Here is a 27096-nt window from a genome sequence, read left to right as displayed (position 1 = left end):
GAGCACCCAGCGAAGCTGGTGCGAACATTGGGCCTTGGCAGTTTTCAAGTATTGCTGATTACGGTGATCTGTGATAACGGTGACTGCGTGTATTGCCCCTAGAAGGTAGTATCTCCAGGTTTTGAAGGCTCCTTTGATTGCTAGTAGTTCCTTGTCAGTGATTGCATAGTTTAATTCCGGCGCAGAAAATTTATGGGACCAAAATGCTATGGGATGTAATTGCCCCGTGTCTGGGTCCTTTTCGTGATAATACTGCTCCCGTGGCTACACTGGAGGCATCTGTTTCGACCACATAAGGCAGGTCGGTTCGGTGATGCTGTAGAACAGGTGCTGTGGTGAAGGCCAGTTTCTTTTCCTGGAAGGTGTTTTCTGCTTCGGGGGACCAGAAGAATTTTTTATTTTTTCTCAGTAGGGAGGTGACTGGATGAACTATTTGCGAAAACCTTGGGATAAACCGTTGATAAAAATTGGCAAATCTGAGCACACTTTGCACTCCTTTTGTAGTTGTTGGGGATGGCTACTGAAGGATAGCATCCACCTTGCGTGTCTCCATGTGAACTCCTCGTGGGGTAAGTATGAAGCCCAAAAATTCAACTTGCTGTGACATGGAAGAAGCATTTCTCCAATTTGGCAAACAGTCAGAACTGACGAAGCTTCTCCAGAACTGCCCTTACATGGCCAACATGATCTTCCTTGGACGTTGAGTAGATAAGAATGTCATCAATGTAAATGAGGATGCAAACGTCCAACAATTCATGAAGCACATCGTTCATGAAGAATTGGAATGCCGCCGGTGCATTACATAACCCAAAGGGCATGACCTGATAGTCGAAAAGTCCATATTTGGTTCGGAATGCCGTTTTCCACTCATATCCCTTTTTAACTCTCACAAGGTGATAGGTGCCTCGTAGTTCCAGTTTTGTGTAGATTTGAGCATTCTTCACCTGATTTAGCAGCTCCGGGATGAGTGGCAGAGGATATCTGTCTTAGGTCACCCTCCTTCTTGGGTACGAAAAAGAGAGCCAAAGAGGCAGAAGACTTAGACGGGCGGATGAATCCGTTAGCTAGGTACTGATCCAGGTAAGTCTTCAGATGCAGATTTTCTTGCTCAGTTAGAGCGTAAATTCGACTGCAGGGGATTTGTGCTCGGACACCAGATCGATCTGGCAGCCATAAGGTCTATGTGGAGGCAGGGTGTTTGCTTGCTCCTTTTGGAACACATCCAGATAATCCAGATATTCAGGGGGTAGGGAACCAGAGAGCCAGAGGATAGGTTTCGTCTTGAGTTTCTGGCTCTTCACGCCTTTGTGGTAGCAACTATTGGCGCATTCTTGAAGAAAGGTCAGCAATCGTGTTCGCCAGTCGATCCTGGGATTATGGGTTTCCAGCCAAGGCATTCCTAAAATCATCTGGAACTGGGGAGCCCTGATAAGATCGAAAGAAATGTCTTCCCGATGACCATCCTAACACATCAGCATGACTCTGTCAGTATGTTGCGTCACTGGGCCGGATGACAACTGAGAACCATCCACTGCTGTGACCTTTTCCGATTGTAGCTTTTGCTGGAAGGGAAGGCCTATTCGTGCAGCCAGATCTTGATCGATATCATTTCCCACCACTCAGCTATCAATATATGCTTCCAAGGCATGTACCTTTGACAGTTGTTGGTGGTTGACCAAGAGTACTGGGATGACCAGATGTGAGGTCTGTACATATTCCTTCTTTTCGCTCGACAAGTGGACCCCTACGCTTGCCGGCCGTTGGAGTTTTCTGGGGTTTTTTCTTTCTCTTCGTTGCCGTCATCTGTTGCACCTACTATTTTCTTGGGGGGCTTTTTCAGGCTTTCCCGGAGGAAATGTCCTGCTCTTTCGCAGTATAAACAGAGTTGTTGCTGTCTCTTCTTTTCTCTCTCCACCTTGGAGATAGGGGCCGTAATCCCCCGATCTGCATAGGCTTGGTTGGCTCGTGGGCTTTGACTTGATTGTTCTGGGGTCGCATATAGACCAACCTTCCTTCAGTTCTTGTGCGATCCATTTTTCGGTCCTGCAACCTATGGTCCAGTTGTATTGTCAGACTGATGTACTCCGCACAACATTCAGGAGGATTGATCACTTGGGCTAGAACATCCTTTAGTTCACCACGCAATCCCCGATAAAATAGTGTAGTCCTCTTCTCTTTTGGCCAATTTGTCTGTGCAACGAGACGATTAAAGGTGGCGATATAAGTCAGCAGATCATGGTTTCCCTGTCTGGGGGACAATAGTTTGTTATCCAGGGCTTGTCCTTGGGTGTGTCTAGCAAACAATGTTTCCAATTCCCGTTGGAACCCTCCGGGTTTCGGAGTAGAGGATCATCCTGATTTACTAATGGTATCGACCAGTCCGCTGCACTGCCGCCCAAGTATGAAAGTACAAAGGTGTCTCTTAAGCTATCATTAGGGAAGGCCCCAGGACGGCACAACAAGTGAAGGCGACATTGGTTCATGAATATGGCATACTCGTTAGGATTGCCGGTAAAACGTTCGGGCGGGACCAGCGCCTCTGCCCCTGGGAGCACCACTTGAACTGGTGGTGATGGCTGCGGCATAGGAGTTTGTGCAATTCCGGGTAGTGGAACCTGCCCTGCGTGTGTCTGAAGCATCTGCCTTGCCAGGTCATCCGTTCGTTCTTGGGCTACAATAAGGTCTCTTTTTAAGGCATTGGTCTCTTGTCTGGAGGCATGTACTTCAGCCCGCAGTTCCCCCAGCAATTGGGCCAACTGGTCAGTTTCTGAGGTGTCCATAACGCCCGGGCAGAGATTCAGAGAGTCTTCGCATTCTGTTACGCTCACCTGGTCTCTGCGGGGGCGTTGGGGCACAGTTGTAGCCCTCCCTGGACTTGGCTCCCCTGTATCAGACTTCTTCCCCAGCTTCTGTAGTGTGCACTGCGCTGGTTGTTGACACTGCCCCTGAGAGAATACGAGAGGCAGTGAGAATGCTGTGGTTGGACTGTGATTTCCCTCAAACCCTTCTTCCCAGAATGAGATGAGCATGCGTCTCCCCATATAGTCTCACCTGGTTATTTATGAGGATGAGCTCTCCGTCCTGCTTCTCAACTGCAGGGGCGCCTTTAATGGACGTAGTTACTTCACTGGTCCGTGTGTGTGGCAGCCCAGACCGGCTGTTGCTGACCCACTTCAAAGGTAAGTGTTTATTAACAATGATTATTGTCCGTATCCTTTTGCAATGTCTTTTTTCCATGATTATTGTAATGTCTTTCCTTCTCCCCAATAGGTGTGATGAAGGCCCAGCAGAGTAGCAGTGTTGGGAGCGAGTCCAAATGGGTGCCAGAGGAGTTTACGAGGTCCCCAGTAGAAGGTAAGCGCAAAGATTGTGTTTAGTGCGCGACCTAGCGTAAAGTCTTTATGTAGTTTCTAACCTTATTTGTCCTTTCCTCCTGCAGGGATGACCTGGCGACGTCTGACGAGAGGCAGATATCCAAAGACCTGCCAGCGGTTACTGGATGGATGGATCCGTGAGGATGCTGGGCAATGAGATCCCGCGTAGCTAGACGCCCGGAACAGGTGAGGATGCGCCTTGACTGCGATGACTGTTGGAATCAGGTAAGATTGGCTGTAGGTGATGGGATTGCAGGAGTCAGGTACGATGCACTTCAGGCGATAGTATGGCTGGAATCAGGTAAGATGCGCTTCCGACGATGGTGTTGCTGGCATCAGGTAAACTGCGCTTCAAGCGATGGTATTGCTGGAATCAGGTAAGGTGTGCACTGAAGATGATGTGCTGGAGTCAGGTAAGCTGTTCTTCAAGCAATGGTATTGCTGGAATCAGGTAAGAGCGCTTCAGGCAGCGGTGAGCGTTATGCTGCAAGAAGCAGACTAACGTGAAGTGCTTGCATGCAGGTGGTGCAGGCTTAAATAGCCTGGTCCCAGCCATGCCCCCTTGGCTCCGCCTTGTGGCCCCACCTTGCCACTCCCAGAGGATGCTGCACGTGCACCCCAATGTTTCCCTATGGCCACGCCCGGCCTGGATGCATGTGGTGAACCTGCTGGGGAGGAAATAACACGTGCCCCAGAAATAAAGTGTGCAGAGCACACTTTCTCATCGCTAGGACTGGGTCCACCTGATGATGGAGCTAGTGATCCTTGCCCTGTGGCCATGACAGCCTGAGACCTTCTTTGTCGGCCCATTGCGTGTCCACAACATTTCCGGCCGCCCCACAGTCCAGCAGGGTTTCAATTTTTCTGTCTTGAAGCTGAAGCTGTACAGAAATGACCATGAGGCGAGTGTCTTCAGAACAAGAGGGAGTAGAAACAGACAACGTGATGTAGGGACAGGAGTTGAGACCTCGGTAACTTGTCCCTGTTAGAACCGAGGGTGCTCGTTTCCCGACCTCCTGGGAGGGACATCAGGACAATCTCTTAACAGATGAGACTCAGATCCACAGTACATGCAAAGATTGCCCTCTCTCCTTCTCGTCCGCTTCTGCGGGGTGAGACAGGCTCTTGTGGCACCAACTTGCATAGGATCTTCCTTATCCTTGGGAGACCATGAGGCAGGTGAGGCAGGAGGGACTCAGGGTTCTGGGTATAGTGGTAGAGGTTGGTTCTTTTTTCCTTCGCTTCTCCTCGCCTGTTTGGCAGAATTGCATGCAGTACCCTCTGGGACCACTACACACAATTAGGACTACAGGTGTAAGCAAAACCAACCTCTGGTACAAGTCTGTACTACACAGTTTTTGGTAGCGAGCTGAGCAGCCAGGCTTATCTCAAGAGAGAATGTGAGCAGTACAAGAGGTTACACAGACGTCTTACAATCACAGTGGTTCAAGTAGACACTTAGACTCAAGGTTTCTTGGTAAAACACTTATTAATTTATTACACAATCATTTAGAAAACATTCACTAGAAGTCAACAACTTAATATTATACACAAATATACTTCAATACCAAACTAATACGTTTCTGAGTAAATTAAGCTCCCGTGAAATAGGAGCAAAATGGCATTTCAGTTACTTTCAATGGGAGTAGAAAGGCACAAGTTAGCAGAATAGATCACACATACTTTCTTAGGCAGTGCAAATCATTTTAGTTCGCTAGAGTACTCGATTCAGTTCAATAGGCCTAGGCCAAAGTGAATGGACTAGTGTCTTGGATAGGAAAGAGCAGTTCTTGAAGTAAACGGTAAAGTCTTTGCCAAAGTTCTCAGAAGTAGTTTGTACAAAAAAGGATCATATGTTGGGTCACAAGCTGATTAGGCCTGCAAGTTGGGAAAGTTCCACGAACTTTCACCAGCGAGAGGTAAGTTCTCTCAATCGGGTTGGCACAGTACCTTAATATGAAGAAACAATTGCAGCTGAAGTCATTGGTTCCTGGCGGTTCCTGCAGATCTCACTGTTCCTGAGCCTCAGTCGTAGGGACAAGAGGGAGGACGTCAGGGGACTCCTGCACTGCACGTGATTGTCGGAAAACGCTGACAAAATGGAGCCACTTCAGTTCGAATAGCATTAATTCAAGCACACAAGCTGGTGTCCCTCTCCCTGGTTAATCCTAACCAGCTTTGAGAATTGTTTCCAGGTGGCTTACGAGTTGATTGGTCCCACCAACTCAAAGGGATAAGTTGTCCTAGAAGGGGCTTCTCTGTCGAGATGAACTTGGCAATTTGGACCTGCAGCAAGGCTTCACCGGGCAAACCAACGGTCCAGGAGTTGCAGAAGCCGTCCAGATCGTCTTTGGTTCTTTCGTTCCAGTGGTCAACTCTGCCTTCCTAGCCAAGAGACTCGCCTTTAAACAGTTTTCTCCCTTTCATTCCAGCCTAGCTGCCACTCACCCAGCAGGGTGGCTGTCCTTGCCGGACAGTCAGCCAGCCAATCACGCCAGAGTGCATTTGGGTCTCCTAGGAGACTAAGCACAGGGAGTTTCGGGCACCTCCCTCACTTCCTGCCCACCCCAGACACTCAGGCACCCGAGGCGGTCTTCAGTCCAGAAGCCTGCCAAAGGCATACGAACAAAGGGACCAAACCTAGTTTGATACGCAGAGAGAAACACTAGAAGGACTTTTCCAAAAAGAAATGGTGAAAAAAGAAGAGTGGGACCCGTTTAAACAAAGAGGCTTAAGGCGCCATCTTAAAAAACATGGATCCTGTGATTTTTAGCTACCGGTGTTCACGGTCGGGAAAACTCATGGTAGTTCATTGTAAAACCACTGCCACCAGCTATTTCGATAGGAAAGATAGCAAATGACTGCTACATGAGTTTCTAGACACAGGGATACTAGGTAACCCCTCCAGCACTCTATAGGAAGATAGTGTGTGCTGGGTCTAGGAATTTAAAAACCGAGTAGAGTCAATTTAACCTTACATTCTCTGGGAAACAGTAGTTTATCCCAGCGAAGGTATTTAAACCTTTGGGAAGTCTAAAAGACATCCCTGTGTCACTGCACTGAAGGTTCTGTGTAACACACATGAAAGGACAATGTCTATGGAGTTATCTAAAACTCCATAACCATAGAAAATAAAGACAGAACATAAACAGAATTAAAAAGTTCAATGCCCCAAAATTTAGCAAAAGAGCTGGAGGGCTCTATGGTAGAGGGAATTAGCACATTTATGAGAATTCTCCCTAACATCTCTGATTGACGAAACTCTATTTGGAGGACCGCTGAGAGGAGTTCCGACAAGGAAGGAGGTTGAGGGGTGCGAGCCAGCTCATCCTTCAATTCTTCTTTAAGTCCTCTGCGGAAGATCAAGTACTGTGCTTGTTCCGGCCATCTGGCTTCGGCTGCTAGCTCTTTGAAGGTGGTAATGTAAGTTAGCAGATCCATGGTTCCTTGGTGGATATCAAGCATATCTTCACAGGCTATGAAGGAGGTTTAAGGTCTTTGGAAGGCCTGACACAAAAAGTTCACAAAGGCGCCGTAATCTTGAAGGATGGGATTGGCCTGGGTCACCAAAGGGATAGCCCAAGCCAGGGTGTTTCCAGTCATGTGAGTAATCATGAATCCAACTTTAGCATGATCCGTAGCAAAGGTACCTGACCGTACCTGACTTGAAAGTGAAATGCACCCTGCAGGCCTCTATGAATTCCTTTGCCTTTTTGAGTGAACGATCAAACTTTCCTGAAACCAATGCCATGGGAGGTACATCGGTCGGGTGTTGATCACGGTTCGAAACCAGCTTTCTCAGCACTGCATTTTCAGTCTTTAGATTCTGGACCTCCTGATTGAGGCCTTGAACTGCAGCCACCAGCTTCTGAGCCTGTTCGGCTGTGGCCATCTTTGGTTCTAGGCATTGAAATCTGTCACGATTGTCAATAAATTCGCTCTCCCCTTCTTCTGAAGAGGTAGATTCAGTAAGGAAATCCTCTTCCTCCTCCTCCTCACCTGAAGTGATGGGCTCCGGTTCTCTTTCCTTCTTCTCTCTCCACACTGGAACCTCTCTTTTTTTATGAGGTAGGGTCTGCCACGAAAGGAAGCCACCTTGAAGGCAGATAAGGCAGGGCAGGGACACAATTCCCGGAGCAGCCGAATTTAGGGGAAAAAGCCATTAGGCATTAAAAAAAACCTGGTGAGAGATTGTTTTCACTGATCCAAGTGGAAGACTGATAGTGGTTGTTTGGTCTTGTGAATAGAAAGAATGGAGCTCCCAAGAATGGAGAGTATTATGAACTGGATCCGCTGAAGGAATAATAAAAGGAGGAATTTAAATCAGGTACAGAGCACAGGAAAGGCAGCCCGTGAAATATCAACAAAGTCAGTGGGAAGCGGAAAACAAACAAACGGGAAGAATCCTCTGACAGATGGGAGCCGGTCCGATGCCCAAAAATAATGGACGAAGTAAGCAGGAAAAACCACTGGGGGAAAGACGAGAAAGGAGAGACAGGAGCGCAGCGGAGAAACGCTGCAAGGCAAAACCACTTGCGGAGGAAAGGACGAGCAGAATAGAAACAAGGAGATAGGCAGGCGAGCCAAAGCCAGAGGAAGGAAAGAAGAAACAGAAGCGAGCAGGGCTAGAGGGCAAGCAAAGTAGAGCACGGGCCGAGCACTGCCAATGAGAAAACACAAGAGCGTAGGCAACAAAGCTTAGAGAAAAATCACCTAAAGTTGCAACGCGCCGACCATCACACTGAATTAAGGAAACCTGCCGCTGCCATGTTGCAAAAAGACGAGACCGTGCAAAGCCAATGTGGCTGAACGTGATGGCACAATCAATGGCGGATGCCTTTCCAGTGGTCCCAAAGCCTCCAACCCCCTGGTCTTGTGACAATGTGTTAAACTCCAAGAACCAATACAAATGTTTTCATCAGATTATATAGTGCAGTGGTGAAGTGTCCGGCCTGCAAGCTTGACGACTGCGGTTAGCTTTAATTCATACCTTCAAAGAGGACATTCAATATTTCTCATTTTAGCTGGGGGGGGGGGGCGCTGAGTCCACCCTCTGAAAAAAGTGGGTGGACTCTGGCCACCCGCATGTACCCTCGACTGGAGTACTGAGCTGGAATAAATGTGTAGTTTATTTGACAATTTTCCTGACCTTTTCCATTTCAGCCAACATGTTTGTTCAAGATGCTTTAGATGCGCTGCTAGTGATTATGATGCCTTATTTTGATCTGTACATGTCTATATACCTATGTTTTTTAATTGAACTGAATGGCTATTTGCTGTGCCTGTTTGTTCATGGGTGAGATAAGGAGTGTTTTAGCAAAACCATTTTGAGGATTTTCAATTCTTCAACTGCATGAAGGCAGCTTTGGACCTTAAGGATGCCACAATATTCCTGCTAGTGAGTTTTAATGTGAGCTTGTTGTGCATGGAGTATCAGAGTAATCGTTTATTTAGCATTAACCCATTTTGAGGAATTGCAGGTTGGAGGTTTTTGCAGCATGGATTTAGCTGCACTTTCATCAACTTTTGAATATATTCAACAGGGACTTTTAGTTATGGGCACAATGTGGATCTAAGTGATCCGACCGTGCTTGATTTTGCCTCGGTCGGAACATTCGCATGAAAAAGGTGTATAGTACTTACTGTAGAACTGCTCCAGTTCTACAGAAAAAACTTCTCTGCCTCGCCTCCATTACAATCCCGCCCCCTTTTACATACTGTTTCACAATACAGTGCATGTCCAACTTATCCGACACTTCAGCTTTTTTGTAACATTATGGAGATCTGTTACCCTGAACAGAGAGCCATTAGTTTCATCATTTATTGTGTTGCAGAACCTCACAGTGCCCAACCAGCATCGCTGACCCTGAATTAACAATACAGTTGGAATATTTGGCCTGATTGACGCAGGTAATCCTTTTAGCCACTTTTAGCATTTGCATACATTCTACTACCACGAGCAGTGATCCATTAGCTTCCACTACTTGTTGCGTTGCGGAGTCTCTCACAGCGCCCAATCAGCCTCACTGACTCTGAATTAATTGCAGTTGGAACATTTTGCCCGATTGACGTACGCCACCAGGTAACGTCTACAGATGTAATGTGCTGTTATCATTTGCAGTACATCAATTCATAGCAGGATTTTGTATTAGCAAAACAGTGCCAGTAATAAGGTACAATCATCCTCTACCCTATTTCTCCACAGTAATCATCAGAACAAGTTTTGAAATTAAAGGCTAGACAGACGCTAGCCTTCTCAAATCTCTCAGCCCAAGATGCGGAGAAGAAGATACTAGGTAGGTCACGACCTGCAGATAACAGAGCCCCTTCACAGGACTTTGTAATTGAGCCTAATACCTACCATATACATCACTTCAACACATTTTTATCTGTTTTTATTTATATTTTAACGTGTTCTAAGAAGTACTTCCCACGGTCTGTAGCACCAGTGTCCTGGGGAAAGTTCGGAGGCTTCTGTTTCAAACTGTGCTAAATCAGAAATTGTTTCTGTTTGACCCCCGAACTGGAAACACGCAATAGTGTAGACAGATGTAATATGCTGTTATCACTTGCAGTACATCTAATCACTTCACTGTTACTAACCTCACTTTTTGTGAAAGTCCATGTGTTGTGAACACTACATCAATCCATTATTTTAATGTGCCATCTGATCTAGAATAAACTTGTTTTAACAAAATCTTAGTTTGTGAGTTTGATCATGAATGGCTAAGTGAATCACATCTTAGCCCTCTGTAGGTTCTTTTGAACAACCTATGGGTTGAAGGGAGGGATAGCCTTGTCTCATCTTTCTGCTGATTGCTCTACAGTCTGTGCTCTAGACATTTTAGTAAAACGAGTAACACCCAGCAAGGATTGTTTCATCCTGTTGGCTTGTTTGCTTGCATTTTCACCACTGGTTAGACATACAGAGACTCATACACCCACATTCAAAAGCAGTCACTTTCAGTGTGAGATTTTCACTACTGTACATTGTCCTTTTCTTACTGGTTGGGCAAACAAGTATGTCTGATTTCGAAGTTTTGATCTGTAGATTGCGTTAATTCATAAATGTTGTGTATACTGATATTAGGAATTGTAGTGCATGTGGGGTCCTCGCCAATAATACGGTTTCATCTGCATAGTCCAGGACAGGTAGTAGCATATTACTGGTCATTGGCAAGTCTGCTCCTATATGAATCAAGCTATCATAAAGATCATTAATGATCACACAATAATAACACAAGAGACGCCAGCACACAAATGACAATAGGAGAGTGGTCAGAAAATGTGCACAGAATTATGGAACAATCTACCATGATGTTTCACCATAAATCACCAGATTGTAGCCTTCCATTGCAGGCAGTAGAGAGGGAGCTGCCAATAAGAGCATTTTAGGTTAATCACTAGCACAGTTGGGTCTTACAACCAGATTGTCATTAAAATCTCCTCTCCAAATAACCAATTTGTAGAAAGTGATATTTACGAATCAAGATTTTTGTCAGAAAAATCTGGATCATCCACATTTGGTCCATACATCTTTGCAAGTAAAATTGACTGGTAAAGGATACAGCCAATCACCAGCACATATCTACCCTGTGTAACTACCTCAGACGATCAATTTTAGAACTTGCCTAGATTGAAAGGAATACCTGGTGTAGTAACTCTCAGCACTATATGCCTTTGGCAAAGAACTCCTTGGCAGATCAGGTGCATGTATTTCCTGTATCATTGCAATTTTTGTTGGTCAACGATCAAGGTATGCAGATATTCTCCTGAATTTGACAGGATTGTTTAAGCTGCGAACATTTCAATTTGAGGATGTAATTGAAGTAGGTCCACTAGCAGCCTTGGGATTTCAGGATTCATAGCGGGTCTCTCCTAGACCTTGGGTCTTCAGTATTCACAACACACCTCTCTCTTAGAAGCTAGTTTTTCAGAATTCCTAAAAGGTCTCTTGAATGTAATGTGTGTTCTCCTCTCATTCAGGGTCCTTTTCTAGCAGGCAATATTCTGTTACTCTCATGCCTGGCTCTATCTCTTCAGTTTCTGCAAGCAATTGTGAAGCAATCTTGTGTCCCTTTCATCAGCCTTTATTCCCAGAGATTCCAGGAATTACCAACTCTCCCTCTCCCTTCCAGACTTCCCTGGCTCTCACTGCCTTCCTCCGGGAAGCAGTCCTTCCAATACTCCCCTCATAAATCACTCCTTGTATCAAGGTAGCCTCGGAACATATTTCTGCTTCGTCCAGGTCCAAGACCCTGATTGAACCTAACCCCAGCCTTTATTATACTCACTGGAAGTATTTTCTAAACATGGTTGAGATTGGTAATTCCCCAGTTGCTATTTCATCTCTCCCCAGTATTTGTTATTCCTTCCAAAACACTTACTTCCCATTGGTATGTGATAATTAGACACATGTTGTTATTAGTTTAATGAATGATGGTTTCTATTATGGTTTAATAGGGTCTGTGAGATTTCAAAAGCATCTGCAGTATGAAGCACCATCTTGGAATTCTGTGTGTGAGGTATGGTGGCTCTGCAGTGTTCCTTGACAAGACACTGGAGCACATGAGCCACACACGCTTCACTGTTTCTTTCAGGTAAGGTAACTCCTTGATTGTGAACTCCCCAGCCTCAGAGAGAGTCTTCAGCGTTCTGTCAGAGGTTCTGGAATGTGGCTATTTTACCTGTAATTGTATGACTCTATATTTAGGAACTGTTACTGTATACTGTTTTTGTAATGTTAATGGAGAAATACAATTGAAATATCACCTAATACTACCAAACCTAGCCTGTTTTAGGTAACTGCTGCTAGATTGATACAAAATACAATGATATAACCAAGATGAACAGATGTGTCTGATTCTCAGTATACTTACAGTGCGAAGGTATCCCATCTGGCCGGAGCACGGTATATGTCAGGTGTGGTCACGGAACCCTCAATTTCTTGATTTATGGATTCTAACTCTGCTAAGGCCTCCTTTACACTGTATGATGAGTCCTGTGCAAGAGCAGCAGGATAACACATACCCTATAGAAATAAGATAAGAGAATGTTTCTATTCTGCCCAATCTTTTTCTACATATCGCCAACCAATAGTTATTTGACCCTTTGCATAGCCTTTTTTAGAATAGTTTTTTTTTTCTATTTGCATGTGGTTAAATTACATTCAACCTTTTGCAAAACATCTCAGAAGATACAAAAAGAAAAAAGAATAATAATTGTTACATACATTACAGCATAGTTAAAACATTTTTGGATAAGTACATAGCATCCATACTGCTTCTCATTAAAATCCATGTTTACATTAAAAATTACGTTCTTTTTAAAAAGAATATTCTGTCAAAGAAGCCTACTTCCCATTAAAGTTCCCTTTATCCAATTTTAAATACTGTAGATAACCAACCACTGTGACCACCAACGAGGTGCAATGTCCACCCAATAGACGCTGCCATACGTTATCTGTGTCTATAAAATCATATTTATGGAACATATTCTTAAAATGTAATGTGCCATGTGCAATCAGTGCGGTATAATATAAAAACAAGTGCTTTAAGCTTTCTTCATGTTTAACTTCACAAAATCTACAAAAGGCCAGTGCTTTATCAATTATACCTCTGCATGCCAATATTTTCTTCGTCAATTGGATATTCGGCCTACATGTAATAAACTAATTCCTTGAGATAACATTAGGAAAAAGACTAAGATAAGGCACAACTATTCCCATCTTGTTATTCACACAATTCAAATACTCATGCTACAAATAAGTATGCAATGTCTCAACCGTCTTCGTCCAGTCCAATTGCTACGACAACAATTTTATCTGACAAGGATTGCTCAACAAATCCAAATAATTTTTCCCTAAATTGGTTAAGATTGACCTGCAAAACTGTTCCAGGACAGTCACGCTAGTTTCCTGCTTTATGTACAGTAGTTTGTGGAAATCTTCACACAATGATTCTTTTGGGGGATTGAGCATATTGTGATACAAAGAAAGTATTTGCTATTTAGGGCGAACGTCAGTGACTTTAGCACCAATTCATTCCTGATCACACACAAAGGAACGCAATTGGGTAGGCACAAGATCTTCCGCCAAATTATCACCTCTAAAAGATCTAATTTATCCACTAGCATTCTGAATCGTATAGCAATTTTGGTACCACCTTTCCCTCATAGAATTTCAACAAATGCTGATCTTTTGCATTTGGTCCCTTAATGTGAGTGCCTTTTTTCCCAGAAATTCTGTAAGGTATGTTTTAGTAGGCCTATCAAAGATTGGAAATCCCAAATAAATAATTTTCTTGCCTGGTTCTAATTTCACTTTGCCAAAGAACCAGTTACATTTTTGAACTTTCCTTGAAACTGTTAAACACATGACTTTCATTTTAGTCAAATGTATCTTTAAATGATTTTCCTGAGCATATTTGGAAAACAATGTTATCAACCTTTGAAATCCAACAAAGCCTTGCACCGAATTGAGCAAAAGATGCGTCAGGATGTGTTATACTCACCCCTTTTACCCGTCATACAATTTCCAGGGGCCCCGCTAACAAGTGAAACGGTATTTACTCCCACTAGGTATCTCCTGCTGGCAGGACATTTTCCCCCTGGGTCAATTTCTCACGATGGAAGATTTTAAATGCCTGGTCGGCAAGTCAGCTATAGACGTGTTTACGTACTTCAGGATTCAAAATGTGCTGAAGGATGGTTTCCCAGCTCCCCTGTGGCTCCCCCTGTTGCCCCCTCCTTCAAGGGCTGTTTAGTGCGGAATGCAGTGGGAGATTGGTCTCTGGCCTATGCGCAAAACCTATAGAAAACACAACTTGCTGGGCGGACGACTCATGTTATTGTTGTGCCAATACCAAAAGAGTTGCATTTAACAGTAGATTCAAGCTGATACCCTTCAAATTATTGCACCAGTTCTATTTTACCCCTGTGTATCTACATAGGTTTTTCCCTGAGACATATGAGGCATTCCTACGAAGCGGTTTCTCTCCAGCTACATTCATACACTTATCATGGCCCTGTACTTAAATTTACGACTTCTGGTCCCAGGCTTTTGACACTATAAGCGGAATAGTGGGCAATGTGTTGTACCCACCCCTATGGTGGCCCTGTTGAGATACACAAAGGAATTTGCTGGACATGTACGATGCCTTGTGGGTCTCCTTTTAGTTCTTTTGAGGAGGAGGATGGTGTGGGGGCAGGGGCCGTTCCCCCACAGCATGATCTCTGGTAGACTGATATTTTGTAATGTCATGATGTGGAGGCCGAATACTGTGCTACATTACATCCTGCGGCGAGAACAAGAAATATATAGGTTCCGTATGTAGCATACCCAATGTCTCATGCCTGACACACCTCAAATGTTTCAGAGGACTTGCCTTCTGATTCATGCATCTGATGCTGCCTGTACAAATATTGCTGTTGTGAATATGTATCCGATGCCTGAAGAGAATTTCTGTCTTATTTCCTTATACAAACAATAAAAAGTGTTTAAAAAAACAAACTTAGAACTCCAATTGGCATGACATTGAACAAAAAAAAATAATCTTTGCATGCAATTCATGTGTACCTTCTATCTGCAAGTTTAGGGGAGACAAAGGCATCCCTCACCAGATATTCCCTAACATCTGATAGAGATTAAATAAGCTAGCAGCAAGGATGCATCCCTCCTCACACCGGATGTGGTGAAGATCTTTTAGTCGCACTTGAATGTTTGAATTCTTGTGAAGTCCTGTCAATATTCTTAAAATGCCTTCAGGTATGTCCAAATCATACAGTTTTGTCCATAGTCGATTATGAGTTACAAGATCAAAGGCCACTAATGAGTCAATGGTCATAACATATATGGTATCATATTTTCTGGACCATGCAAGCTCTTGTAGAGATTTCACCAGAAATCTGTTGAGGGCCATGCCATGATCTTTTTCGAAACCCTGTTTGAAATGTTTTGAGTTTCCTCGACACACTCTGCCTATTCATTAAGATGAATAAGAATAATGAATGCAAATACTTTACTCAACGTATCCATTCACATGATAGGGCAGTCGTTTTTGGGTTCTGATCGTATACCCTCCAAAAGACGTCTCGCAAGAGAACGGGAATTTACACAACTTGATTACTTGATTTAATAGGGTACTAAGAATTATGGCTCAGCACTCAACATTGAATTTCAATAACAAATTGGTACGTCTATTGGGGCCACCCGCTCAATATATACTAGCCTTGTCAATACTATTAGCAACATCCTCGTGATCAATGTTTATTGGCCATATTTTAGAATTAGTCGGTCCACCAGTTCTACTCTTAAGCTAAAACATTTCTCCTTCATCCCTGGCATAAATCAGTGAGAAATGGGTCACCCATTCCGCTTCTGGAATGGTCTTCATTTGGTTGGTAACCTGCAAATGTATAACCATCCAAAGGTCCCTTGAGTCTTTGTGATAAAAGTATCTAGCATCATCTCAGCCTCCCTTTCCAATCTTTGGGCCTGATGGTTCCTGGCCCAGTTCTTATAAGATTGCTTAACTCTACCAATTTCACTCAGATGCTGTACAGGAGTGAGTGTAGACAAATTTATCGCTTTGATGTCATATTTTAGAATAGTTTAAATGGCTTGGTGGTGTTTGGACTTTGATTGGTCCCCTTAAAGCACAGTCCGATGTACACAGCACAAATCATTTGGAAACCATAGGTGTGCAATTCTGAAGTGGCGGTTGAATGGGTAAATGGGTGAGTGATAATTTGCAAGTGGTTTAAGTGTATAAGAGAACCAACACTGCATTGCAAATGTGTATTACATAACTAGGGGCATACATCTACTAGGTGGTTGAGTAATAAGTAATAGATGGTATTATAGCAGATGAAGTGTGCATGTATCTGCTGTCCAGTCATTTGGTCGAAAGACATTTGGTCGAAAGACAAATGGTCGACGGAATTTGGTCGAAAGCCAAATGGTCGAATTTTTTTTATTTATATATATATTTTTTAGGTTTTCGTTTAGGGAAAAAAGGGTTTTTTTTTAGAAAAAAATGGGTTTGGAGGGGGGACCCCCCCCCCCCAAAAAAAAAAGTGAAAATACAAAAAAAAAAAAATTCGACCATTTGTCTTTCGACCAAATGGTGTCGACCATTTGTCCTGTCAACCTTTTTTTTCTCGACCAAATGACTGGTAACCCATGTATCTACCACCCATGTTACACTGGTATTCTGATTCAGCCATTGATGTCAGCCTGATCATTGAGCATTTGTGTTTGTCAATGGGAAGAATGGACACAGTGAAAGATGAGTGTTTGTGGAAATTGAGAATTTTACAACAGTTTATTAGACATTTAGGAAACAACAGTGAAAATGAATGACCATCATACATGTACGTTAGAGCACATCAGAGGGAAACTGCTGTAGGCAGAGGTGGAGGGTCATTGAATGAAAAAAACACTCAGCATTTCAAATCTTTACCATTATGGATACTAGCTGCTGAATGCTGTAGTTAGATACAACACTCATGTGGTGAATAGTCAGCATATGTAAAATACATACCATCACTGTGTTCTCCATTTGATGGTCTGAGCATGAGCGTAGATTTCTCTATTGTCTCGTAGCTTGATGGGATCAAAAGACCGTCCAAACCAAATCTTTGCTAATCAATTGCACGAAGGGTGGCGGAAAGAGTAAACAAAATGGGTCACCATTAACCAAAATAGTCAGGATGGATTTTCTCTCCAGGTTCTCGGTGGTTGCCAGGGAATGTTCATGGAAAGACGGTCTGTTGGGAAAAAGTGCTTACCAAATGTTCTAGATAAGTCTGAGTCCTGGCTTCCCATTGCGGGTTTGCAGGGTTCCCAAACCGTGGCGATGCAGGCTCCAAGTGGTTCCCAACCCCTACTATCTCTTAGCCTCAGCTACTGGTTTTAGGGTTTTTTGCACAGTGAGAAAAGTCACCAGGCAGGTACATCCTTTTCTTTGGGCCTGTTTGGCCTTGTCTATGAGGGAGAAACAGAGCTGGAGTTTCTCTGCCAGAGGTGCTTCTAGCTCAACCTCTATTTCAGCTTCTTGGAGAAGCTCATCCCCTGGTGTTTGACGGAGCCATGAAGGAAGATCTTTCAGATCTTCCTACGGGCTGAATCGTGTGAACTTGCTAAAACTTCCCCCCACCCGGATCTTATACGAACTGGTTTTTATACAGAGTGTAAATAATGAAAAGCAGTTTACTTTATAAGTAAAGTGTGCTTCCCAGAGCCCATACAAAAGTCAAACTATTGTTCATAAGGGGTCTAAAGCATCTCATGTGCGGCATACATGTGTCCCTCTTTGTTCCACCTAACCAGCTGTGAATCAACACTGCAGGGGTTATATATTACAACAAGGCCTGGGGAATCCTAGGATTTTGGTGACTCACATAGAGGTATTCTAGCCACATCAGCACAAAGCACAGATGGGTTTTATATTTAAAGCGCCGGAATACAGGGTGTTTGTGCCAGCTGTATAAACAAACCGTCCATGTGAATACAGATGAGCACTGTTTACCAACTAAAACTAATGGTTGTTAGCAAGGCTATTTTTAATTTATGACTGAAGGCCGGCACAGTAAGCATCTGCGGGTTGAACTTTTAGATATTGCTATAACACATAGGAAGCAGTATGCAGGAAATACCATACTCTGGTGCTGTTTATAAGAAAAATGGCATTGGTCCCAGGAAGCATCTGAAGGCTGAACTTAATTTTAGATGCTGCTATAACACATAGGAAGCAGTATGCGTGAAATAGAATGCTCTGCTTCTGTTGATTAGAAACCCATTTCTGCAACCTAAACAGAAATACATATATCTGTGCATTGTTGATAATTAAACAACATTGAGCATTCAAGCGTTTAAAATCGGTTCTCTGACTGCAGCAGGGGTAGTGTCAACCTCATTGTCAGATCACCTACCTGATGATCCCCTGCAGTGGAAACTAATTAACTTGGAAGTGGTGACTGCAGCTCTGCCTGGGGTGCCTTGATTCTCGGCTGGATTTGATCATGTGTCTCTAAACACTGGGAGAACTCCTGCAAAGTTAGCAGATTGGAATCTGGGCATTCTGTTTATTCAGAGTTCTATTTCAACAACAGCAAAAAAGTGGGTTTTTGCAGTATTTCAATACTTTAATGTGTTATTTTTATGGTTTTTACAAGGTATGTGTTTTTTTATCAAGTTTGATATGGCTTTCTTTAATGTATCAATCGACAGGCAGAACATTTGAGACAGGCCATGAGGCAGGCCCTTTCTGAGACAGTCCCTTTTTGAGACAGGCTGTGCATTTTTAAACTAAACAGCCATGTGCTTTTAATGACGTGTTTGCAAATGTATAGTTTGTTTAGAATGCTCTGTGGTTTGCATGTGAGCTAGGATAGCGCATAGATGCTGTGCGTGCCATATTCTATTTCTATGTGTCGAAATTATGTCCTAGAACTATTATTCAATACTTTAATATATTGTTTTGCGGTTTTTACAATTTATGAGGTTTTATTCATGCTTGATAAGGTGTTTTTTTCACTGTATTTATCGATAGGCAGGCCCTTTCTGAGACAGACCCTTTCTGAGACAGGCTGTGGATTTTTAACTAAACAGCTATATGCTTTTAATGATGTGTTTGAAAATGTATAGGTTCCTTAGAATGGTCTGTAGTTTTGCCTGTCGGCTAGGAGAGCGCATAGATGTTGGTGGTGCCGGATTCTACTTCTGTTTGTGTGTGTGAATGGACACAGAGCTTAAGTTCTAGAACTGTTTTTGAGATTTTAACTACAATGCTTTGGAAGAAGTTGAACATGTGTAAAGGGTTTTGTAAGTGTTTAAAATGCTGCTACAAAATCCTTCAGCCACTTCAATATTAAAGCTTGGAACCCACAGCCCTTATAAAATTTTAAATAAACCCTGACTGCACGTTTGGGGTACTTTTCATTTTGTGATGTTATATATTTGCACATGCTCAATGCCTTGTGTCAGTTTCACAGTGCCGATAAAGTTGATGAAATATTTCAAATGCATGCAATGTTAAGTTTGTATTTGGGTATTTGAGTATTTGAGTTTTCGCCAAAGATCACACATGTTACACAAACGCTATAGCCAGAGATCTATTTTGTAAAACTGTCGGCATGACAGATTTTTAAGGGTGGCGAGTGTCAGGGTGCTACATCTTACTTCAAATGTTTGTGGGTGTGTTATGTATTGACCGACTGTGCCAGTGAATGTTTTAGATTGTGCCAGATTCGTTTTTTTACTTCCAAGTAGGGCTACATTTTATTTTATTGTGCATACAGAGTGGCACAAAGTACAACAAAATGTGTCTAATCTCTGTATACAAGCGAAGCGCACTGTGTTGCCATGCATCTTTACATGTGAATTCTGCAAGGTCTGCTTTAAAACACAATTGTGAGGTAGAAATGTGCCAGGACTTTTAAAATACAGTTCTAAGTTTTGCAGTGTTTAATGCAATCTTGACAATGCGTGCAATGGGAAGGCCCAATTTTGACAAACCATTGTGGTCTCTGTACTGTTCCCGCACTGTTTGTGGCATGTGACTTCTCGCAACCAACATATGCCCACACCACGGATCTAGGAATACCCATGGATGTGTCTGATGTGTGCACGCAATCATCGAGGATGGATATTTGTGGCAAGGATTTGTGGAGTGTGCCATTTGCTGGTTCTCAGGGCCACAAAGGCCTGGGGTTGCCACTGATGGAGAATGCCTTTTGGGCTAGTTTAAGGATCCCCAGTAACAAGTGTCTTGGGAATGGACAGGGTTTCTGGATGCCCCGGTTATCCGAAAGCACAAGGTATAGAAGGGGAGATGGCTACCAAGATACCAATCACGGGGTGATACAGATAGTTGTTCTGATCTACAGAACTGGCAATACAGAATGTGAACTATTGTTTTCAGGGCCAGAGGAATGGGTCATTGTTGCTGTTGATCATAAGGTCCGCCAAATTGCCTGAGAACCCTGACGCATGGATTTGTTTTTTTTGTTATTTTTGATTCATGAAAGGGCCCGAGGAAAGTCTGTCTGAGGGCCCAGATGAGCAGAGTTGTCTTTTTTTGTTTTTTTTGGATTTTGATTCATCAAAGGACCTGAGATATGTCTGGGGGCCCGATAAGCGGTGTTGTTCTTTTTTGTTTTTGTTTCATCAAAGGGCCAGAGGAATGCCTGGGGGACCACAACAAGCAGAGTTGTTCTTTTCTTGTTTGTCTTTGATTCATCAATGGCCTCAAGAACAGGTGTCATGGGTGTCTGACAAACGGCAACCCAGTATTTTCTACAGTGGTGATGAGATGGGACACTATATGCTGAATGATTTATTATAACTTCTAAAGATATGTTCTGTGTGACATACAATGCATGGTTTTATAAATGTAACATGTTTTTATTCGCCGCTTTTAGGTACGCTAGAGGAGGCCATGAATTTCATTGTAAGTTTTTACATAGCACTTAAACGCCAAATAGAAATGCGCAAACATTACAGTGTTTGTTTTATCAAGATTCAATCTAGAAGATTGAAATGCTAACCACCTGCTGTGATTTAATCTCACCCGAGAATCTCACACTTAGATATCTATATCTAACAACACCTCCTCTTTTTGTAACATGCCCAAATTTCCATACCCCCAAATTGCAGCACCATATTTAATTGCCCCTATGATTGTCTCATCTCGGCGACCTGCCCATTAAACTTTTAATTGAAGCGGACCCCGAGATAATTGAAATGGGGCACCCTTGGTGTGACCAATCCACTGCACCATATTGTGGGGAACTTACATGTTCTTTTCTTCCAAAGCCACATCATTACAGCAGATTTAGTGGTATTAACATGGAGGTCCAAGTTGTTCATAAAGGTTGCAAATATGTTTACCAGCGTCTGCAACGCTCTTGGGGTCCGTGCAATGAGGACGGTATCATCTGTATAAATTAGTGCAGGGAGTGGTGTGTTACCTATTTGCGGTACATCGGCATTGCAATCTAGTAGGAATTGCAGCAATTTATTAATGTACAGCGAAAATAGCAGGGGTGCCAAAACACACCCCTGTCTAACCCCAGATCAATTTCGGAACCAGGCTGTGCAATGGCCCTCGCTACCCAAGCGGATGCACGTTTTGTTGTCCTTGTGAAGGACTTCTAAGACATGCAATATGGCTACAGGGCAGGCATAGCACCTGAGCACCTGTCACAGTTTATACCTGTTTACTTTATCGAAGGTGCTGCTCAGGTCCATAAATACAAGTTATATAGGTTGCTGTTGCATATGTAAGGAGTGGGCAACTATTAGGTACAGGTTCAAGCATTGGATTGGTGATGAGATATCCTTTGCTGTGACTCATTCTTCTAGTTTGGAGAGCAAACACTTCCCAATCATCTTAAAGCTTGTGTTCAGGAGGCATATAGGCTGGTATGACTGTGCGGTATTCCTACAGCCCTTTTTGCATATCAGAACAATTATTGCTCTTTGCCATTCCTTTGGTACCAGGTTCGTGCTCATGATTGCGTTGAATATTATTGTTAACACCGGACCCCATAATCTATCATCGTCTTGATAAAATTCTGCCGGAATACCATCACTGCCCGGGCGCGCCTTCTTTTGGAGGTTTGGATTACTTTTAACACATCACTAATTGAGAAAAAGGCTTGACTTATTTCTCTTCCCACACTTCCCCATTTTTCCCTCAGGGCTGGTATCTAATTAATTTCCTGATCCACTACTTTATAAACCTTACTAAAATAATCCACCCATTGCTGGTCTTCGATTCCGCATTGCAGGCCCGTTTTAGTCTCATTATAAATTGGTTGTGCATTGACTTCCCTCCAAAAATCACAGGAATCGTTATTTTTACTTGCCGATTCCAGTCGATCCCAGGCTTGGCTATATAATTCTGGCTTACATTTTCTAATTTGATCTTTATATCCTGACCTTGCCCGTACAATCTCTATTTTGGAGAACAGGGGATTTTTACATAGGTTCAATAGTTTCACATTGGCCATTCTGCAATCTTTATCGTGCCATCCCACCGTGAGTCCCCTTTTTCTTTTTTCCACACGGTCTCCCATGCATCCCACCTAAATATTCCCTATCAGGTGCATGAATGATTGTACTATAAGCTCTGGGTTGGTATCTACATTTAACAAGGTATCAAATAAGGACATATTCAATGATACAATTTATTTCCCCAATGTGGCTTTTGTTGATTCATTCCACCTCAATGTTTTGGTGGTCATTCCTTCACAGACTATTTCTCTGATGTGGTCAAAATGATTACCTCTTCACCCAGAGCCTACCCAATTTAGGGTTAGCTGGGTTAGCTCTTAAGCATAATGATCACAGTAGAGGTCACCCCTAACACAAAAATCCTTCACCAGTCCCCAGGTTTGACCGAGACCATGAAATAGTCTATGGATGACCTTCCTCTCGTATTTCTAAATGTATATGCACCCGGGATGTCCCCCTTGAATCGACCATTTGTTAATCTGAGACCAACCTCCATCATCCATTTCTAGAATTGAAGTCTTGCACCACACATCCTTTTGTCCATCACATCTGGCAGGGGGGCACCCAGGGCTTCATCTTCCTCTGGGTCATACAAACCTTCAGACGGGCCATAACCCATTTTTAGATTTAGGTCACCCCCACACACATCCAATGCATCTTTATCCCACATTTGTTTATACAGACTTTCAATTACCTCTTTGAAGGCTATGATTAGGCACATAACATCTTTTGTCGATTGGCTATTATAGATGTTTATGCAATACGCTGGTGGGCCCTCTGATGGGGTCAGTTTGAGGACTTGCACCAATCCCTCTTTTTCTACAGTCAATGTGTTGATCTCACATGCTAATAAACCCTTAACCAAGATGCCCATGCCTCCGTAGTGTCTCCCTCTTGGCCCCTTCTTTGCCTTTACCTGGTAGACAACGTACCCATCCATTACTATCTCCTCTGATTCCCAAGTCTCTTTAAAAAAACAATCAGGGACCCATTGAGTTTCTCTTTTATGGTTTTATCAATCAATTTACCCTTAAAGCCTGATATGTTCCATGACAATATTGACACTGTTTCCCCTTGTACGGTTGGGATCACGCACTCTTCATGGCGGTCCATGTTTACTTCTACTGCCAGACCTCCTGTAATTGTTTGATCATGAGCAACATCCTCACCCACTAGAGTTGGATTGATTTGTGGTCAATCCAGCTCTTCAATTGTTGATAAGGGATTTAATCTATTTGATGTGACAATATTGTTTGTAGCAGCTTGGTCTTTTGCAACCCAACTTGTTGTAATTTGACCCTCGTTGGAACTAGCCATGGGGTTCATAATAGAATGTTCATAGGCTTGTTCTTTTGCCCCTTGCGGATGCCCGGGTTGTATTGGGGTAAAAGTACACCCTATATGTTAAGCCCCCAAAAGTATATCTGAGATTGGAGCCCAATATATAAGATGCCACCTGCGGCGAGTCAAAGGAGCCTATTATACAGTCCCCCTTAATTGATTTCATTGTGCCTCCAACCCAGCCCACCTTTCTGGCCATTAATATAGATCCCGGATTTATTTGTTGACCATGTAGGCGTCTGTTTATCCATTGGGCAACCTTATTAATCTATCCCATTGTAGTTTTGTAAGCTTCATCAAGTAGGGCTCAACCCCGACAATTATACCCACAAGTGGTGCTGCCACTGGCGGGAGATTCTCAACCTCAGTGTTCGAGTGGTACACCCCTTCGTTGGTTTGAGTTACAGTTGGTCCTGGGCATAGCATTGGTATTATCTTCTGTTGTCCAATTGTGGAGCCCTTCTCTATGGTTCACTTAGCACTACATTACCCTTTAGCCCCACAATTCCCCCCATCCCATTACTTATGATTCACCAAAGGCGATGTAACGCCCATACTCATTCTCAATCCTCCTACTACATTTTTAGTTTGCCTAGTCATATCATCCATCACATTTAGGAATGTAAACAAGGTTGACTGTCATTCTTTTAGGAAATCCCATATTGGTTGCAAAGAGTCTTTTAATATTTTGCTGACACATTCTTTAAATTCATCCACCAGAACTCCTACGGCAATCAAACTAATCTCTTGGTCAGATATGGCACTAGAGTTGTGGTCTTCCATGACCCTCTTATTTCATAATTTATCCACATCAGACGCAAGTCTAACAGACTCCATTACATGTTCTCCTTCTCTTACCAGGTTATCTGCATTACTCTGGTTTAATTTGTCTGTTAGACACAAGTCTAACAGACTTTATTACATAATGTATCCACATCAGACACAGGTCTAATAGACTCTATTACATTTTCTCCTTCTCTTACCAGGTTATCTACGCTACACTGGTTTAATTTGTCCTTTGTGCTTGCCTGCTGTGTGTGTAATTGTGACATCTCCGGGCAGATTCTCTCCCTTATAACTCAACTGGCTTTCATTATTACAGGAGCACCCTTATGTGCCTCCAAGCTGCCCATGGGATCAGTCAACAAGACTACACTGTCTAATGCTGCGTATGCGTCAACTTTCCCCGATATGTCTTTAAGATTGTTATGGATGTGACTGTAATCCCTTGGTTTGATTTGCTATATTCTTTTCACTTTTTTTATACTAGTTACTCCCAAACCAAAGTTTGCAGGTACGGCAAGCGAACAAACTCTGGAGGTCAACCAAACTGAGAAGCGATGCAGTTAGATCTAAGGGGTTATTAAAACTGTATAAGGTGGTCTTGTTTGAAACCAAAAAAGTTTCTACATAAGGAGATTGAGCAGGCGGGGAATCAAGCGAGGGTAGTATTTGCTGAGGTCTCTAGATTTGGGAGCCCAACATGCATGGCAGCCCCTATTATTCCCTCATAGGACCAAGCAAACAAGTTCAATAGCTTCTTTAAGGAAAAAATTGTGAACATTCAGGAGAGCATTGTCAGTGTGAGGGCCTGGGAGAAACCCACAGTAGAGAAGGACATAGGGGAGAAGGAGGCAGAGAAAGAGGGCTTCCGTTTTCAATGTGTGAATGAGGAACTTTTTTACTCCCTGATTCTCCAATTGAAACCAAGTAATGATCTAGCATTTGCAATGCCGGCATGCACCGCCAAGCGTTTGGCGGCTAATGTCATACCTTTTATGATAGTATTTGTGAACAAATCATTGCTGGAGGTTCAGGTCCCAAATGCTCTGAAGAGAGCACTGGTGAAACTCCTGTTAAAAAAACGGAACCTGGACCCAGTAGTTCTAAAGAACTATCGTCTGTGGCCAATTTGATCTGGCCAACCAAGATTTTGGAGAAGGTGGTGTGTGCCCAATTTCAGGCATTTGTGGACAGTGAGGGACTGCTGGATGAACTCCAGTCTGGATTCCGACCCAAACACGGGACGGTGACAGCTCTGTTAGCGGTCCATGATCTGCTGGAGGCCGCGGACGGTGGGGGTTCTACAGTACTTTTTATGTTGGACCTGTCCACGGCCTTTGATACAGTGGACCACTAGACTATGCTGCAACATATCAGAAAGGTTGGGAAAGCATCGGAACAAGTGGGTAAATGGTTCGGATGCTTCTTGAAGGATAGGGCTCAAAGGGTGCTCATGGGGGGTTTTACCTCAGAGATGCTGCTCTTAGATTGTGGTGTGCCACAGGGCTCATCCCTATCCCCGTTGATTTTCAACTTGTACATCCATCCTTTGCTCAATATACTGAGGAGGCATGGTATGAGGTTTCACTCTTATGCCGACGACACACACATTTATATTAAGACAAAAGATATTGAGGATGCCTTTGAGAAAATGAATCAGTGTATGGTTGATATCAACAGATGGATGGCATGCACCAGCTCCAGTTGAATGCAGCTAAGACCGAGGTGGTACTGTTTGGCCCGAAGGGGAAAATGTTCACGGAGAGACAGATACCGACCCCTTTGATTCTGGGTGAGAAACTCAGATATGTTAAGAAAATCAAAAACCTTGGTTGCATATGACAAGAGAACCTGGGCAGTGAAGCACAGATAGGGGCCAAGGTGAAGGCAGTATATTATTCACTGCGGATGTTGAGGAATGTCCTCCCGTTTATTCCTGTGGAAGATCATGCAGTGGTGGTGGGGGAAATGACCAACACACATCTTGACTACTGTAATCGTCTGATGGCAGGGATTCCAGCAAATCAAAAAAAGAACCAGAACCTAATCTGCTTCTGGGTGTGCTCACTCCCTGTCCTCCTTCCGGAGTTTCTCGTAACTTTGGGTCAAAAGTTAAATATTCGTAAATCCATAAACAAACTGCAGTCCAGTCTGTGTTGTGGTTAATCCACTTTCATGTTTATAAATTTTAATAATGTAAGCATAAGGTGTGCCTGACTGTTCAGTGCCCAATTATAGATGCCAATGCATTTCGGACAAAGTCCATTGTCAGGGCATTAGGGCACTGATTGGCAGTTCACATAATCATCCACATGATAGTGTGTAAAGCAAACATTTAGCCATCCATTACATATTCAGTTATCAGTTGTAAATTACAGTGCAAATAATATATCAATAAAATATAAATAATTTTATTTTTGGGGGGCCATCCTCCCCAAGCCCCCATCACCTTTCATTTTTGGGCTATTCTCAAACACGCACACCTGAAATATATATTTTTCTAACCCCCTCTAAAAATTCCATGAGTTTGTTTGATAAAAAAATCATGTTAAAGCCCCCAGCGAAAAAACATCCTGCGAT

General features: G+C 43.2%; 1 protein-coding gene across 1 annotated transcript in view; it reads right to left on the bottom strand.

Annotated features, from left to right (window-relative positions):
- The window catches only part of LOC138510558 (serine/threonine-protein kinase MRCK beta-like), a 2015755-nt gene that overhangs the window by 1519749 nt on the left and 468910 nt on the right, over positions 1–27096 (bottom strand). The window contains exon 8 of the mRNA XM_069626316.1: positions 12254–12405. Coding sequence (XP_069482417.1) covers positions 12254–12405 — 152 coding nt within the window. The remainder of the gene's footprint in view (positions 1–12253; positions 12406–27096) is intronic.

The sequence above is a fragment of the Ambystoma mexicanum genome, chromosome 6p, assembly GCF_040938575.1.
Source record: "Ambystoma mexicanum isolate Mex_15411 chromosome 6p, UKY_AmexF1_1, whole genome shotgun sequence".
NCBI classification, from domain to species: Eukaryota; Metazoa; Chordata; class Amphibia; order Caudata; family Ambystomatidae; genus Ambystoma; species Ambystoma mexicanum.
This window is presented reverse-complemented; position numbering and strand designations above follow the sequence as displayed.